General features: G+C 36.3%; 1 protein-coding gene across 1 annotated transcript in view; it reads left to right on the top strand.

The window, feature by feature from the left end:
• nr3c1 (nuclear receptor subfamily 3 group C member 1) overlaps positions 1 to 18,071 on the top strand; it is a 71,986-nt gene that overhangs the window by 36,081 nt on the left and 17,834 nt on the right. Inside the window, exons 3-6 of the mRNA XM_062973895.1 lie at positions 3,165 to 3,328; positions 7,656 to 7,772; positions 10,779 to 11,057; positions 12,375 to 12,519. Coding sequence (XP_062829965.1) covers positions 3,165 to 3,328; positions 7,656 to 7,772; positions 10,779 to 11,057; positions 12,375 to 12,519 — 705 coding nt within the window. The remainder of the gene's footprint in view (positions 1 to 3,164; positions 3,329 to 7,655; positions 7,773 to 10,778; positions 11,058 to 12,374; positions 12,520 to 18,071) is intronic.

Below are 18,071 nucleotides of genomic sequence, written 5' to 3'. Positions count from 1 at the left end.
GAAATCAGGTTGGCCCACTCCCTTTTAGCCTTTTGGAAAAAACTCAAAACATGGCTGTGGGACCAGGCATTCTAGCAGCAAATGCAGCAGCAGTAATAACGATTTATGTGACTGCTAGTGAATGGACTCCAGACTATGATTTAGACTTGTGCAATTTTTAAATGATGCTTTTATAACTTATGTTTTAATTATCTGTTTTTAATTGTATTGTTTTTATAACTGTTTGTTTTTTGGCATGCAATGACTGCCAGTTGTGAAGCCGCCCTGAGTATTCCCGCCCCTCCCCACCCCGGGGGGGGGGGGTGTTAGAAGGAAGGGATACAAATGTATGAAATAAATAAATAAATATTAACAGCATCTAGACTATCAGTAGCAAAATATTGGAAAGGGGGCATGAAAATACAATTAATGAATGGAATAAAGAAGTCTGGAAAATTGTATGGAATGATAAAAAAAGGCTATAACCAGAAAAAAAATGACTTTGAAAGTATTTGGAGAAAATTCTCAGAAAAGGTATTGGAAAAAAGAAGACAGGAATTTACAGTAGAGTCTCACTTATCCAACATAAACAGGCCGGCAGAAAGTTGGATAAGCGAATATGTTGGATAATAAGGAGAGATTAAGGAGAAGCCTTTTAAACACGAAATTAGGTTATGATTTTACAAATTAAGTGCCAAAACATCATGTTATACAACAGATTTGACAGAAAACTAGTTCAATATGCAGTAATGCTACATAGTAATTACTGTATTTACAAATTTAGCACCAAAATATCATGATGTATTGAAAACATTGACTACAAAAATGCGTTGGATAATCCAGAACGTTGGATAAGCGAGTGTTGGATAAGTGAGACTCTACTGTACCTCCAAACTGCTGGTGGGACTTTTGAAGAAGAGATGGCTCTAGAGAGGGGAGCACAGAGATGAAAGAAAATAAAAGAGGGGGGGGGAATGTATATTAATTATGTAAAAGTAATCCAAACAGTTACATTGAAAAAGGATAGATGTTGGACCATGCTAACTTAAATACCATAGTAGTATAAAGTTAATTAGAGGTAATGTACATGGCAAGGTTATCATTCAGGCTTAGATCATCCACATTCTTCTCAACACTGATAACATGGCAATTATCTGCAATCAGACTGTTTCATTTGGCAGTTACATAGACATGCCACGCTGGACTAAACCGCCACGGGAGCCTACTGACCTGTACCATTACACAGCACTCATTATTACTCCAAGCATTGGTGCTGGAATGATGAAGGAATCGTTAAAATATAAGTTTACCCCTGTTCATATTGGATGGTCACCAGTAACATTCGGGCATTTCCAATTTATGAGTAAGGGTACTGCAACTCATATACTGTTGCAAGAGGTTGATTAGCTTATAATTTTGGATAATTTTAGCCTAACTAATACTGCTTATTGATCTAAGGAAGGTTAGTGGTCAAAGGAAGGTTAAAAAGTCTCTTCTAATTCTAAAGATTGGCACTTGAGACAATTTTAGCTTCCCATTACTTTTGTAGCTCCAGAATAAATATGTTTTTGGTGTTTTAAAATGACAGGATGAAAATAGATAGGTAACCGCATAACTCAACTGCATAACTCACAGAAGGGGAGATATCTGAAACCCAGCAGATGCAGAAGTTTTCTTATCTTTTGAAGAAAAACAGTTTGTGTTGTACCTCTTTCTGGATTCTGTGGAACCAATTATAACTGAATATTATAAGCAACATCACAAGTTAAGTTTAAATAACATTTAAGAACCATAAACAAATGATATACTGAAATTGAATATGTTTCAACTGTCCCAAAATGTCCATGTGTCCAATGAGATGCCAGTGCAGGACTTGATATGACTCGTTCTATATATGGTACCTGGCAATATTAGCTGATTTCCTTTCCAACTGTCCTTCTGAACTAACTACAGTAGATTCTGTCTTGACGTGATGTTAATATTGAAATACAATCATTAAAAGCAAATTAAGGCAAGATGAATCTAACTTCAAGTTAGACAGTTTTACTCTTACTGATTTATAAAAAACAAGGTTTTTAAATTAAAAGTTTAATTTTTGTTTTTTTGATGAGTTATGATTAATTGAGAGCCTACTGTTGTAAGAACAGCTTCTTTTTTAGTGTTTTCCCACCTACTGAACCAAACCAAAAATCCATGAACATTACACAGAGAGAAAGAAAACCAGAATTTCATGTAGGGAGCATTTTGTTGCAGATGAAAAAGAACAATGTCATTTCATGCACTACAGTACAAGGTATCATATGCAATAGGCAAATATGTAGTAGTATTGGGTGGATCTGTTCACATCTAATGCTAAATAATACTTTTGCTCTGTGCTCACTTTCTTTCTGCTGATGTAGTCCACGTTATTACTTAGTGGTTTGCAGCACAACATAATTTGTTATACAGTTCTGACTGACAAGCTATCTCGTGTCTTCCCTCCCAAATTACAACTACAAATATTAGTTTTGAACATAGTTTGTCATTTCTATCAGGCCAGCAAACTAATTTGATCTTATCCTTCAAATCAAGATTATAAGCAATGTTTTACAATTCACAGTTTATATTTTAAGACTTCAGTTCTCCTAAGAAGATCTCATAATGTTTTATCTAGTTTTCTTGTGTAACTTATATGCTAAATTTCAATTGATAGTAGTGATTAAATCAGATTCTGATTTCCACCAATCAGCTTGGATAGTATTATTTATGCAGACTGAAGTACTTAAAATAGTATATTGGTATTACTGTCTTTAAGCTAATGCTTTGAAAAAGTATATTCCAACAGCCATCCTAACACATTTGCTGAAATAAAAGTGCTTTGCTTTAACACATCAATTCCAGTATAGAATCAGTCCTCCATATTCACAGATTCAACTATGCATGGCTTGAAAATATTTGTTATGAAATTCCAAAAGGCAAAGCTTGATTTTGTCATTTTTTAAAATAAAGGACTCCATGTTTGTGTCCTTGTGTACAATGGAACTTGAGCATACATTGAATATCATGAGTATTTAAAAATATCAAATTGTTTTCTTACGTTCTAGAGTTGTTAATGGAGCAAATGCTGTTGTAATAAAGTAGCCATTTTTTTCACTTAGGGTTTCCTTGTGTTTTGATATGCATCTTATGCTCTTGTTTTTCCTTAGCCCTGGAATAAGATCTGATGTAAGTTCTTCACCCTCTACCTCTTCAACAACTGCGGGACCACCTCCCAAGCTTTGCCTTGTTTGCTCAGATGAGGCTTCTGGGTGTCATTATGGTGTCCTTACTTGTGGCAGCTGCAAAGTATTCTTCAAAAGAGCTGTGGAAGGTAAGATATAATAAGAATAATGTGTATTTATACCTAGCTTTTTCTCTTCATAAATAAGACTCAGAGTAGCTTACCTTAAAAGCATTCAATGCCATTTAAAATCTACAAATATGTAAACATTAAAACAAAAATAAATATCATTGATACTAAAAATTACATTCAAAATCTATAAAACTTATTAAAAACATATTCAAAGTTAAAACCATAGAACCCCCTGACTTACTCTTTTTTATAAAATAATAATAATGTTGCAATTTCCCACCTTGATGAGCATTTTTTATAAAAAAAATTTTTAAAATTAACAATTTACAGTGAAACAAAACACAAAATAACTAACATTTTACAAACACATAACCCCACCACCAAGACCTGAACAAGTATCCTTTCATTTACCATAAGATTTATAAGTCAAGCATTAAACAAATGTCATATCCAAAATTCCTGACTTGTTCTTTAAAATCTTCTTCTTTAAAATCCTGCCTAAATAAAAAGTTTTAGCATGCCACCGGAAGGACAGCAGGCAAGTGGCCATACTGGCTTCCCTGGGCAGAGTTCCAGAGTTGGGAGGCAGCCACTGAGAAGGCCTGCTCTCTTGTTCCCACCAACCAAGCTTGAGATGGAGGTGGGACTGAGAGAAGGGCCTCTCCTGAAGACCCCAGGCCTTGGGAAGGCTTATATAATGAGATGCGATTATCCAGATAGCCTGGACCTGAGTGTAATTTAATTTAAAATATATGTTATATATCTCAAATGGTAGGGTGTTAATACAGTCATGCCTCCACCTTTATGGGTTTCCCACTCACATTTTTAATTATTTACAAATGTGTATTGTTCTCTCCCAAGGTTGGGGTAGCTGTATGAATATTCACACAGCAACCATGTCCTCAGAAGGTATGGGAAGCTAGTGATCTCACTGTCCCAGCTCCTGAAGATGTGGTAGCCCTGGAAAGGAAGGGGGAGAGTTTGGAGGCAGGCGTGCTACATGATTCTATTTCCTCCTGTATCTCCCTTTCTTTGGCCAAAACAGACACTCGCAGCCTGGAGAAAGAGGGGGACCAGGCTCTACATGACACGTCACATTCCATGTGGATCCTGGATCCTTTTCTTCTTCCTCCATGCTGTAAATATCTATTTTGTCCAGTCGAAGGAAGGAAGCTAGGAAGGAAGGAAGGAAGGAAGGAACTAGGGGGCAAAGGCGGTGAGGGTGGGGAGAGATAGGAAAAGAGAAAAAGACCCAGCATCCTTGGGAATAAGTGATGCTGCAGGTGCATGAAGAGTTGGTAGCTGTGCCAGTCTGCCTGCCTGTCAGGTGCTCAACCATCTAGCCAAGTAAAGAATCAAATCAAGTCCATATTCCCTTTGCATCTTAGAGCCAGAGAGTAAGAGCTTACTCTCTTCCCTTCAGGGAGATGATAGTGGGATAGAAATAAAGTTTACTATTATTATTGGTCTCTACCAATAATACATTTCATAGGCACAATGCAAGGTTCAAAGAAAAGAGCTCTTCCCTCAGTTGGTCAAAAATCCATCAAAATTGATGAATCAATCGTTAAAAACAGATCTGTCAGAGTTAATTGTTTTCATTGTTTCTTATGCTTAACATGGCTAAGTCAACAAGGAAAGAATCTGCTCTTTAAAAGTTGTAGTTAAATTTACTTTGCTGCCAAGGTTTGCTTATACTTGAATCTTTGGTTCCATAAAAATTCCAAAGGATTTAGTTTGCCCATTTCACAGGCTGCAAAAACCAAATAGTTTCCTTACTGTTCTTTTAAAGTGGTAGAATCAATATCTTAAAGTACTGCTTCAAAATTAGACTTCTCAAACTTGTTTTGCTGGCAGTTTCCTCTAGTGCAACAAACTCCTTGTAACTTCAATAAATGCAGTATTACATCATTCTTTTAGGGGGGGAAATACCAATAAAAATCTTAAATTATTCCATGGTAATTTGTTTCAGTTCCAGTGATTCAGTTAGATTTAAAAAGGTATTTTAAGGCCATATGCATAGATGTGTATTATAGAAATATGAGCGGTTGAGCACCACTCTGATTTTCCACACTGACAAAGTGAAACAGAAATTTTTAGGAATTAAATAATGAATACTCGTGCTAAGAAAAGTCCCTTCTCTTTCACCATCTAAGGAGTTATTCATAGAATTATATGGCCCTACTCCAACAAAACCATTGGGCTACATCTTGGCAAGTAGGAATGAGCCAGATGACTTGAGTCGGGGATGGGGAGTTGATTACATTACACTATTTAATGTGGTCGGTCAGAAAATCCAGAATGAATTTTTAGGAGACTTGAATAAATCCATTGGTATTAGCAAAGCGTTTTTCTTTCCTTTCTGGGAATACAACATGCACTTGCTGGGTCGTAGTCATTTCAGAAGTCCCTTTTTCATTTTCTAGGTGCTACTAGAACCCTTTTGTCAATCCATGTACAGAACTCTTTCCCCACAATAGTCTTCTGATTCAACTTAACAACAGTAGTTGAAAACCATGTGCAACCTCAGCCTTCATTTTTTATCCTTACAATGTATTTCATGTACTTACCTGCTGATTGTTTGGTTCCATTTGTTGGTAGATTATTATTATTTTTAGATTGAGGGGGAAAGGGCAATTTCTAAATTGATGCAGCACAAAGACCAGAGTAAAATTTTGTGTGAAATGCGAGTTTCTATGATATTGAAAACAATCATGTAGTGTGTGTATGTAATCAGAGGGACCTCACGTGATCCTTACCTATTATTATTATTATTATTATTATTATTATTATTATTATTATTATTATTATTTAAACTTATATGCCGCCACTCCCCTAGGGCTCGGGGCGGCTTACAAGAAAGGCTAAAATCTAACAATTTAAAAACATCCTTAAAATATCTTTTTAAAAAATCTCAAAAACACTCCCCCAGGGGTGCACCCCCTATGCATGAAAATGCAGATGCGAAGGGCTTTGTGAAAAACATGGCCATACAATTTTAAAATAAAAATGGGAAGGTTAGTGCCCAGTCTTTAAAATTTTGAACCCTACCTGTGTGGGTGAAATGTAGTCAGCTTGTAACCCAGATCTTAATTTGAATTTGAAGGAGGTTGCAAATTGCAGTGACTTGTAAATATTTGAAAGAAATGAATTCTGTACACTTTCAAAGACATACAGCACCTTGATTCTGAGAGTGAGGAAAAACAGTGAGGTGGCAGTTTTTTAAGCAGAAGTCATTCTGTTGCAGATGTTTAGAACTTCTCCTCACTGTCCTTTTCCTGATCTTTCTGGGTCTCATAAAGGAGTGTTCTTGTTCTTGCCTGTTACATGTTGCATACCTGTCTGATACAGTCCCTTCTACTTTCTATTTCCTTACATCCCCTCCCCACACCCTGATCATATGTATGTACATATTTGTGGAATTTTCTACTACTGCTACCTTTGCACCCATTTTGGTTGTTTTCTTTATTCTCAAATTGACCAAATTTTCCTTTAATCAAAATAGCAGCGCAGTAAAATTTGTACCTATTCTTTTTAAATACATTTTTACTGAAAGTTTTCCTTAACATTTAACAAAAACAAAAAGAGAGAAAGGAAGGGATGGAGACGAAAGAAAGAAAGAAAGAAAGAAAGAAAGAAAGAAAGAAAGAAAGAAAGAAAGAAAGAAGAAAATGGGTGGAAGAAAAAAGAAAGTCAAGGGGTGGGGGGAAATGAGAAGGGTAGAAGTTTATGTGATCTATTCTAATACCCCAAAACTCTTCTGATTTTGATAAAATATGTGCTACTAGTACCAGCATTTAATTCTTGATAGCATACCTCACCTTTGTTTTCAAAGGCTGCCAATATATACACAGTTATTTGTGTAACCTTCTACCAACCTAGCAGTTCGAAAACATGCAAATGTAAATATATCAATAGGTACCGCTCCAGCGAGAAGGTAACTGCGCTCCATACAGTCATGCCAGCCATATGACCTCGGAGGGATCTATGGACAACGGCAGCTCTTCAACTTAGAAATGGAGATGAGCACCAACCCCCAGAGTCGGGCACAACTAGAATTAATGTCAGGGAAAAACCTTTACCTTTTACCTTATTTGTGTAACAGAGTAAAAATATGCAGTATGCTTTTGTTTGGCAAGCTTGAAATTAGTTATAAAGAATCATAGACACAGTTACTAACTTTTAAAAAGTTGTATCCCTACGCACTATATCCAACCTCTGGATTTGGCAAGTGGAAAAGCCTACAGTATTTCAATAATGTATACTGAATTTCTGAGTGCCTGATATAAACAAAATGTATATGTACTTATTTTACTAGATCTTTATTTATCATTTGTAAATACAGGGCAGCACAATTATCTCTGTGCTGGAAGAAATGATTGTATTATTGACAAAATTCGGAGAAAGAACTGCCCTGCTTGCCGGTACCGGAAATGTCTTCAAGCTGGCATGAATCTAGAAGGTAACATGATATGCTTTTATTTTATTCCTGAAATCTAGACAAACTAAATTTTCCACTTTAAAAAATATACAAAAATCTATGTTGCTGGATCCTGATTTTTACTCCCAAGGAGGCTTATGCATATAGACATCAATCCATGTGGCACATAGATATCTGTGTGTGGACTTTAGGGGTCAGAGGAGCTTGACAATGTTGGCAGAGGGGCATTGATGTCTGCCCTAAGTTGATTGCAGACTCTCTCCATTGAAGTAAACTGAATAGGGTTTGTGGAAATGTCAGTAGTGTGTTAATTTATTCTGAACAGGTATTTATTACTGATATTTGTTTAGCTGCTCCCACTGCAGGCATGACCCGTGGCTGACATGTTTTATCATAGTGCCTGTGTGCTATAAGAAAGGGCCACCACTTTTCCCTGCTTTGTCCTTTTATACTACCACTAGCTGTGCCCTGCCATGCATTGCTGTGGCCCATTGGAATTGCACTGAATAGCTCCGGTTTTTGGGTTTTTTAGGCCCTGTGGAGGTTTGTGACGTGATATTTTGTGGTTTCAACCTCGAGGCGTGGATGATGGATTGTGTTGTGAAATTTCGAGATTGGGGGGTGTTTAGTTTTGTTGTTTTGCTCGGTGCCAGGATTCCATCACTCTTTGATAGATAGATAGATAGATAGATAGATAGATAGATAGATAGATAGATAGAGATAATTATTGTGTTTTGTGAGATGGCAAAAAAGTTGACATTATTGGACAATGGTTTATGGAGATAGAGAAGAAAGCCAATCCCTCAGAGAACAGTTAACACCCTTGCAGGGCATACAGCAGCTGTTTCTATATATTTTGTGTTGCTATTTGTTACATTAATTACATGATTACAGGTGATTTCTGTCTACAGTAATCAAAACTATGTATTAAACGATGTACTCCAAATTGTTGGAGTACTTGCATGGATTTCCACTTTCTCAATTTCTCTAGTAGAGATTTTCTTCTACAGTAGAGATTCTTCAGCAGTGTTGTGAATATTTAATAGCTGTTGCTCCCCTGAAAACTTAAAGGTTCTTTGATTATTAAAGCTCATGTGTCTAACAGTAGAATTTCTTTAGCTAAAATGTCTATTTAGAGGCCAAATGAGCTGAGGTTTTGCAGTTAATGTTTTAGTCAAACAGGCCTGGATTGGGTAAACAATTGAAATACTTGGCTGCTTGTAGTGTTGCAAAATACTGCAAATGTGCCATATGTTTTGTGTTAACTATTATGCTAACACTAAGGAATTTTCTTCAAATTGTCACATTCCCCTCTCATCCACCAGTCAAGCGCTATAATAGAAATAGCAGTTTTAAAGTGCTTAGGAAATGCTGTATAGCCTAAACGTTGTTGAAGGTTTTTATAATGTGACATGTTTTGCTCCTTCAGAGTTACTGTACTGTAATTCTACAGAACAAGTAATATAAAGTATAAGTAATATTACTATAGATTTTACCCATATTTTAAATTTGATAACTTTTAACTTTTTATGGACAAGTTTTTCTATCACTGCCAGGGTATTTCAATGCTCCCTGAGGACAGTCTTAAGAGTTACAAGAAACATAATTCTGAATTTATCCTAAGCTCATACTACTGTATTTAACCTTGTTACATGAGCCTTTTTGGGGAAAATCCAGACATTTTCCTTTTACATATGTATATTTCTTGTACAGAATTTAACAAGTGAATGTGAGGGTTCAATCCAGAGCATGTATGCATATTACTGCAATGTTTACTGTCCAGTTTGTATTAGAGAACATAACCTTTTAGAAAAGAGCCAAAACACCCATTAGAGCAGAATCTCCTCTTGTAGTATACAACTAACTATAATTATGTTAGGCAATGGTTTCAGTTGTTAGACTGAATAATTAGTAATCTCCAATCTGTCAGGAAAACAGATTTGTCGGTGCATAAAAACAGCAGAACTTTAGAAGTGTTTTTTCAGTGCCCAAGAAACATACTCTCCCATAAAACAACTTGTTTCATATCATGCATTCAAGAGACAAAAATGAAATAGACTTTGATGGAAATAACGTATTTGGTTTACTCAAAACTTCCATGTGATCAGCATGTACAGGTAGAAAAACATATTAGTCCAGTTTCAAATAGCTTTGAGATGGTTCCCTGTGCCAGCCAGCCAGGGCATCTTTCTTATAACAAAAGAGCTATCAACAGGTCACATTGTCAAAAGGAGAGAGAAGAAGAGAGCATGTGGTCTGCAGCTCCTTTTATAACTTTTCAGAAACCATAGAATAAAAGAAGCTGCACACCAGAACATACATATAGGAAGCAGTAAGCAACAAGGTCATAGACAAGCAGATTGCTAGAAAAGGCTTGATGAAGGTTGTCATTTTATATAGAAGAGTTTTTTCAGTTTGACTTTACCTTTTAACATATTGAAAGGCCATTTTATGATTTCGAAATACTGGAAAGGCATGCCAGTAGCATAGTTACTGTGAAAATAGTAATAAAAACAGTTTTTAGTTAAATGACATTTTAAGCAGCTCCTCTGCCATATGTGTTTTATAGTTTAATTGCAACAGTAAACAGTTGCCAAGGGGGAAAAAATCATCTTTGGCCCAGTAGTACAAGAAACAAAGTTTTCCTGGCTTTGGTGGTTCATGTCTAGAAATGCATGTGCACGTATGCACAAATCTGTAGTGTGTGTGCTATTTTGGTAATTAAGTTATTCTGCTTCTTTCTTGTAATTATTAGCCACCATGGGAGAACATTATTGAAAGCAGACTTACCAAATGTTTCCTAATTGAAGTTCTTTGTTAATCCCCTTATTTGCACTTGTGTTTTCTTCAGCTAACTCAATTGGATTTTATATGCATGATCAATGAAATATTGTGATCATTTAAAATTTGGGATTGGTCAAATCAGTTTAGTGCAAAACAAAGAAAGAAGAGGGCGGGGAGATGGCATTTGTAGAATCAATCACATCTTTCTGTCATTCTTGACTTCCTTTTCTGAATATGTTTTAGCACGAAAGACGAAGAAAAAAATAAAAGGAATTCAGCAATCCAGCATGACTGCAGGGAGAGAGACTGCTGAAAATCCTGGAAATAAGGCTATAGTTCCTGCCTCACTGCCACAGCTTACTCCTACCTTGGTTTCCCTACTGGAAGTGATTGAGCCAGAGGTGATGTTTTCAGGCTATGACAGCACAATACCAGACACAACTTGGCGTATAATGTCAACTCTTAATATGCTAGGAGGAAGACAAGTTGTAGCTGCAGTGAAATGGGCAAAGGCAATACCAGGTAAGTTGATGTGCATAACTCATTCTGTGAATGTAGATCAGGATTAGATGACCTTTTTTGTCAATTGATAAATTCCCTTGGAGACTTCATGTAGGCTATTATCCGTTCCCATTTCCTCTTCTAACTTTTCCCTATTTTTCTGTAATTCCCTTTTTGTCACTCTTCTGCATCTGTCACACCGTCTCACTCTTCCTGGCATGTCTTGTTGTGCTCATTCTTCCAATTACTTGGAGACTACTGATTGAATGATAAGTTCCTTGACCAGACAGATGTCTTACTATATAGAAGTTTGGAAATCAGGATAAATCCTGTGGGCATTCTGCCCCAAATTCAGGAGTGAAGCTCGAGATACCAGAACACAAACCAATAGATTCAAATTACAAGAAAGGAGATTCTACATAAACATTAGGGAGAACTACTTTCCTGTAAGAACTGTACAGTAATAGAATCGCCTGCCTCAGGGGACTCCTCATCTTTCTAGATCTTTAAACAGAGGTTGCATGGACCGTCTTCAGTAGAGCTGTACTTGTACTATTCTTGTATGGCAGCATTGGACTAGATGATCCTTGTGGTACCTTCTATCTCTTTGCCTTGCATTTCAATCTCATTGTTGGTATTACTAACAGTAGCAATGGGAGCATAAGAACTGCCATAGACTTTGCTTTTAGACAAAAGAAATATATCCTGTAGTAAAAGCTGTATCTATGCCCATGGTTAGCAATTTACAAAAGAAATGCCTTTTGCTCTTCCAATCTTGACAAATGCAGTAGCACTTGCTTTCTGTCCTTGTAAGAAAGGTGGTAGAGGACTCTATACATTATGATTCCCTTTAATAGTTATTTATAATGAAGCAAAAGAGCTGTTATCTCCTCTATTTCTGTGCATTTGGTTATAGCTGAAATAAGGTGAAAATATATGTTCCTGGGATCCAGGGTAGTTTAGGTCCTGTATTGAATTTTATTACAGTAAATTTATGCATATGATTTATGCCATGGGTTGAATATTAGAGGCACACAAAACAGTTATCACAGTTATGAGTAATGAAGTGCTAGTGGCCTCTTCTCCCACACAGGTCCTTTCAGAAGGAAGTCCTTTTCACCGGAAAAGAAAATACTAAGCCCATCCATTGGCTTGTCACTTTTCATCTGAAATGTATGGCCTAGAGTCACTTGACTTTATTTTGTTGCAGTTTCAGGTTGTTGTAGTTTGAACCTATGGAAAAAGCTACCCTAAATAGTAGATTTCAAAACAATATTTTATATAGTGTTTAATTACTGTAATGTATGTACTAGGGTGTACCTTTTTATTTTCCACTAGGTTTCAGGAACTTGCATTTGGATGACCAAATGACTCTTCTACAGTATTCATGGATGTTTCTGATGGCGTTTGCTCTTGGATGGAGATCATATAAACAATCCAATGGAAGTCTGCTCTGTTTTGCCCCAGATTTGATCATTAATGAGTAAGTAGGATCAGTTCTTTTTCTTTGTGTTGCTGAAGATTGGTAATTTTTAAAAATATGTTTGTATTACAATTAAGTGTGCATTTGCAGTACCAAGAATATATGTATTTTATCAAATGTTTTAGGTGATAATGTTTTAGGTGATGTTGTAACCCACCTCGAGCCACGGGGAGACGTGCATAAGAAGTAAAACTATTTATTATTATTATTATTATTATTATTATTACTATTATTATATAATTATACTGTAAAAGTTGTTTCATATTTACTTTTGTTATATTTTACTGTGGTTTCTTTTGCTACCTAACACCCTCATTTGAATAAAATGATTAGAAAGAATGCAAAGGTAATATGTGTGTAAAAACAGGGAAGATTGGTAGGTTAACTTTGCATGATGTTCATGCTTATAGTAGTAAGAGAATAGACTGAAATGAATTTGTGAAGAAACTGTCTCATTATAAGCTACTTTTTCAGAATATTGCAATTGTGTATTCTTCTAGAAGTACCAATAAAATTACTGAAAAAGATTTTATGTGCTGGCTGAGTTTAGAACAGCAGTTAATAAGAGAGTACTTACTATTTTATAACAGTCAAGTGTTAGAAAATATTCCATCATATAGAATATAACATTTTGATTAGCTTAGTTTTGTCCTCTGTGGTGTCACCTATGACAGAATTTCCTGGATATGTATGAGATGTATATAGGGCAAAGATGAGTATGTGAACATGGTGGATAGGCAGCATGGTCACAAGCCTGGTAGCTTTCAGTTCTTTTGCATGCTAAGTATTAAGATTTGAATAGAGCTCTCTGACCATCACCTGAGAGCAATAACATACTACAAACTGTCAAGGCTGAGAACTGTACTCTTCATGCTCGGAGAATACACTTGTTGTTTCATAACATCAACTTATCTCAATATAAAACTGATATTTCTTCTATAGTGGATTTTATTTGTTTAGTTTTCAAATGCTTGCTCTCAGTTTTGACTATGGATATCAAGTGATGATTGTTTCATATTATTTTTATAGCTTTATATCTAGTATAACTTTAGGTCGTGTTAATTCACAGCTGCTACCTATTGGTATAGATACCTTGACCTCATTTTTACATCTCTGAATCCTTCTGTAATAGTAAGTTAAGAGCATTAAATATCCCGTCAGCCACTCTTAAATAAGCTCATGCCTTCAGATGCCCTCTACAAAGCATGTACCGCATAATCAGTGTCAACACCTCTAATACTGTTGTGCATGTATACTGTTGCAACACAGAATCCAAATAATATAGAAATTCCAATTTTATGACACTGGGTTAGTAGTTGGCATATACTTTAAAGCAAGTAACACATGAAAGATGTCAAATATAATTTTTCCTATATTTTAATTTTGTTTGAAAGACTGCTTCTTAAAATCTCTTAATTAGTAGAGCCGCAGAGCGGCCCTTGGTTAGGCAGAGGATATTGCTGAACCATTGCTTTCAAAATCCTGCTGGTTCATCTTAGCCAGAGCAGAACATGTTGTTGGTGGCCCTACAGGTTCTCTATCCCATATCAAATTGTTTAGGAACAGAAGTGTTTTGAATTTCAATTTTTTAAACATTTTTTTTGAATACCTGTAATTGCATTTATATCCATAATGCGATATATTTGAGATGGGTCTCAAATCTAAACACAAAATTCATTTGTTTTTTGCGGTATGTATACCTTAGATCAGCAGTTCTTAAACTGCTCCGCAGAGCCCTTGGGGCGCCACAAGGCATACTGAGAGGCTCTGTGCTTTCCTCCTCCTCTTTCCTCCTCCTCTTCTTAAGGGGTGGCAGCATTGCCCTCCTGGGGCACCCACTTTTTCAAGGTGTCCCCTCGCTGGCCAGACCTTTTTCCAAGTGCCCCCTCACCTCTCAGAGCCCTTTCTAGGCATCATCTTCGCCACCCAGACCCTTTTCCAGGTGCCCCCATGCCTCCCAATCCGTTGTTGTTGTTGTTGTTGCTGCTGTTATTATTACAAACACTAAAGTACACAGAAATCTATAATAAGTATAGAGATACAGTTGTCTATTACTAACTGATATACAGGATAGAACACTGGTAACAGACAAATTATAATCCTTACAGGCGCATGAATAATGCAGAAATGCAAATTGTTTACAACATTACAACAAACATTATATTCATGTTTGTATGTTTTTTCAATAACAGATAAGTATGTTCAGTAACTGAGTACAACACTTAGTTTCCAGTATTGTCCCACATAAATAAAAGTCTTAGAAATGCATGGTCAAAGGAATGAACAACTGATGATTTCTTCTGTAAATTGTGGTTCACACTTCAGATAATTTCATCATTGTCCCATGCAAATAATTGTCTTGAAAATGCGCAAAAGAATTGTAGAACAATGTAGAACAACAAGGATTCCCGGGTATTTTGTAATCCTTGTTTCTTGATCAAAATCCCTTCTACAGGTAGCTTCTGAGGGTTCTTTCATGAGTTTGAAGTAGACTCTCCTGAAGCTTTTGTAAACTATATTTAAAAAAGACAACATAATAGATTTGCTGTTGCCAGCACCAAGTAACATTACACAATTTCTCATTAGTTTAACATCCATTAAACAAAGAAAAACACTTAATTCCACTAAGGAGTTTGTGGCTCTGCCTTAGCACTTCTACTGTGGATAATGATCCTTCTGCCTTCCATTTGTGAGCAATTAGCTCATGGAGGTAGCTCCCTTTTTAAGGATTGCTAGCTACTTGGAGAACTCATTAAGGATAATTACAAAAAACAAGAGAGATCTAGTTTATCATTTAAGCCATGTGGATGGACTGTATGTAATTTAAATATCCAAAAGGCTTCCCTCTGTAGTAAAATCCTTTTTATGTCCCCATGGGGTTTTGTGATGATCCTTTCTAGAGCACAGAACCTAAAGCTTGTATAGGAGTGTGATTTCTCTAAAAAATGTGAATAAAGGATGGAATCTGATGCTTTATTCTTGATACGTGAGCGATGTTCTAATATTGATTTTTAGAGATCTAGAAGTCATGCCCACATATAAGAGCCCACAAGGACATTCTATAGTATAAATGACCTGGTCAGTGTTACATGTAGTGAAACTTCGTAGTTGTATATTGAATTTTAAAGTAGGATGTATAAATTGTTTGATTCTAAGAGACTGAGAACAAACAACACAATGTCCACAGTTTGTGTGGCCTCTAAGGTTGGATTTCTTCAAAATGTTGGGTTTTGTTAAATCAGAGTTATACAACAAATTTGACAGAAAAAGTAGTTCAAAACGCAGTAATGTTATATTGTTATTACTGTATTTACGAATTTAGCACCAAAATATCACGATATATTGAAAACCTTGACTACAAAAATGCGTTGGATAATCCAGAACGTTGGATAAGCGAGTGGTGGATAAGTGAGACTCTACTGTATATAGGATCAAGTTCAGCCCTTCCTCTTTCCTGCTATATTGCAAAGTATTTCTCATCTGAGTAAATCATTTCTCTAAACTAAATTCACCACAAGTGGTACAATGAAACGAAGTATTGTTGTCATGTATTTTCTCCAGTATGGTACCCCCTGGCTGTTTTGACTAGTTTTCATTAATCCCAAATAGCATTGCTAGTAGTCATACAAATGTGATCCAAAATATCTGGAATTCACTAGATCAGGAAAGTATAAGTTAGAGACCATGGAGACCTGGACATACAGTATTTACATTTGGGTGTTTCCCTGGATTCAGCATTGAACCTGGAGGCCCAAGTTTCTGTGGTACCTTCATATATTTAAAATTTACTTACCTTTGGATGCTGGAACTGTCTGTATTGGGTTAGTGAATTATTTTTGTTAATTTATTTTAATTGTATTTTATTTGTTTTCATCCTTGTACAAATTTAATTGAACATTTTAATATTAGCTTTTGCATGTTTTTAATTGTATTTCTTTTTAAGTGTGAGCCACTTTGGGTTTTAATTTTGAGTAAAAGTGTGGTAAAAATAAATATAAGAATTACATTGATTATAATCATGATATAATATTTTGATGCATATTCTATCAGAAATAATAAATGTTGGAAGGAGAAATGCTCATACTGAACTTGAACTTAGTTTACATCTGAGTACATTGTAAGCTTCTTTAGTTTCCTTTCAGTTAAATGCTAAAATTGGGGTGGAGGGAGAGAGAAGGCCCTTCGCCCCCGTTTTGGGGCCAAGGGAGTCCCTCCGGATGGGTTTATGATCCGTTGGGCCTTTCCAAGAGGGCAGTGAGGTGACTGCTTCAATTGTTTACAGGCAGGAAGACTTTTGTTCTGCCTTTCTCCCTTTTAGGCAGAAGCTGGGGGATATATCACACTCTTAATATTGAACAGCAGTTGTGGTTTCATGTTGAATCCCAGCTTGAAGGGGTATGCATATGTAATAAAATAATACCATGCAATACTCTCACCAACAAAGCCAGAGATGAGGAATCATGAGAGCTTCTCTTCAAGAACCTCTGGCAGGCCTAATGTGCCTCATTCTTGTTTTAAACTTTCAGGGACGCCTACAAAACGTATTTGAATAACACTATTTACAGTCCCATCAGGGGCAGAGTTCTACAAGTAGATCTTCTGCTTCCCCTACGCTTCTATTCATATTCCAGCTTTCCAATGGCTCAGTAGTGAGTGGAGTAAAGGCTAAATCTAGGAGCAAAGAAATAGGACTGCCCTGAGCGCAGAAGTCAAAGCAGCTTTCACCACACAGTGTCCTTTTCGCAAACCAGCTCATGTGTTAAAGCATGAATTAAGGCATTAGAATTATTGTATATGGTATTATGGAACATTGTTCCCAGTAATGGCTTATCTGAGAAGTGAACAAGCAGAGTATGAGAGCAGCAACAATATAACTGTGTTTGGTATTCAAAACAACACTGCCTCTGAATTTGGTGGCTCTGCTTAGATGTCCCGGCTCATAGGAGAAGACATATATTTAAGTTAATCATGTCAGAAGAGCTTCAGATAGGTGAGCTACAGGGAAGTTTTGGTAGTAACGGGCTTAGAAGAGGTAGACTTAAAACAGAAGTATGAGTGCAAGCCCCCCTCCCCCCCCAAAAAAAACAACATTTGTAGTTGGAAGGCTTTATTCCAAGAAGGCTCTGCTAGCTCTCATATTGATTGAGTCAGGCATGGGCAAACTTCATCCCTCCAGGTGTTTCGTTAAGCTGTTAAGAATTGTGGGAATTGAAGTCCAAAACATCTGGATGGACAAAGTTTACCTATGCCTGTATTAAGTGTCAGAGATAATTGTGGGAACAAATTATACAGCATTCTGAAATTACAGACTTCCAAAAGCATCTCAGATATGATTTGAAGCTCAACACCTTTTGACTACAAAGTTAAGTCCCATGTCTTTTGCCAGGGGAAATATATGACAAGGTGTGTGTCTTGTTGATAATGACACCCCCTCCCCACCCTTGTCAGGGTGTTGATAGGAAATAACTTTATAAATTATTCTTTTAAATGTCACAATATCAGTTCAATAACAACTCTGAAACAGAACTGATTTTTCTTTTCTAGTTGCTTTT

The sequence above is a fragment of the Anolis carolinensis genome, chromosome 2 (genome assembly GCF_035594765.1).
Source record: "Anolis carolinensis isolate JA03-04 chromosome 2, rAnoCar3.1.pri, whole genome shotgun sequence".
Lineage (NCBI taxonomy): Eukaryota > Metazoa > Chordata > Lepidosauria > Squamata > Dactyloidae > Anolis > Anolis carolinensis.
The sequence above is the reverse complement of the archived record's forward strand: the minus strand, read 5'-3'. Positions and strand labels throughout refer to the sequence as shown.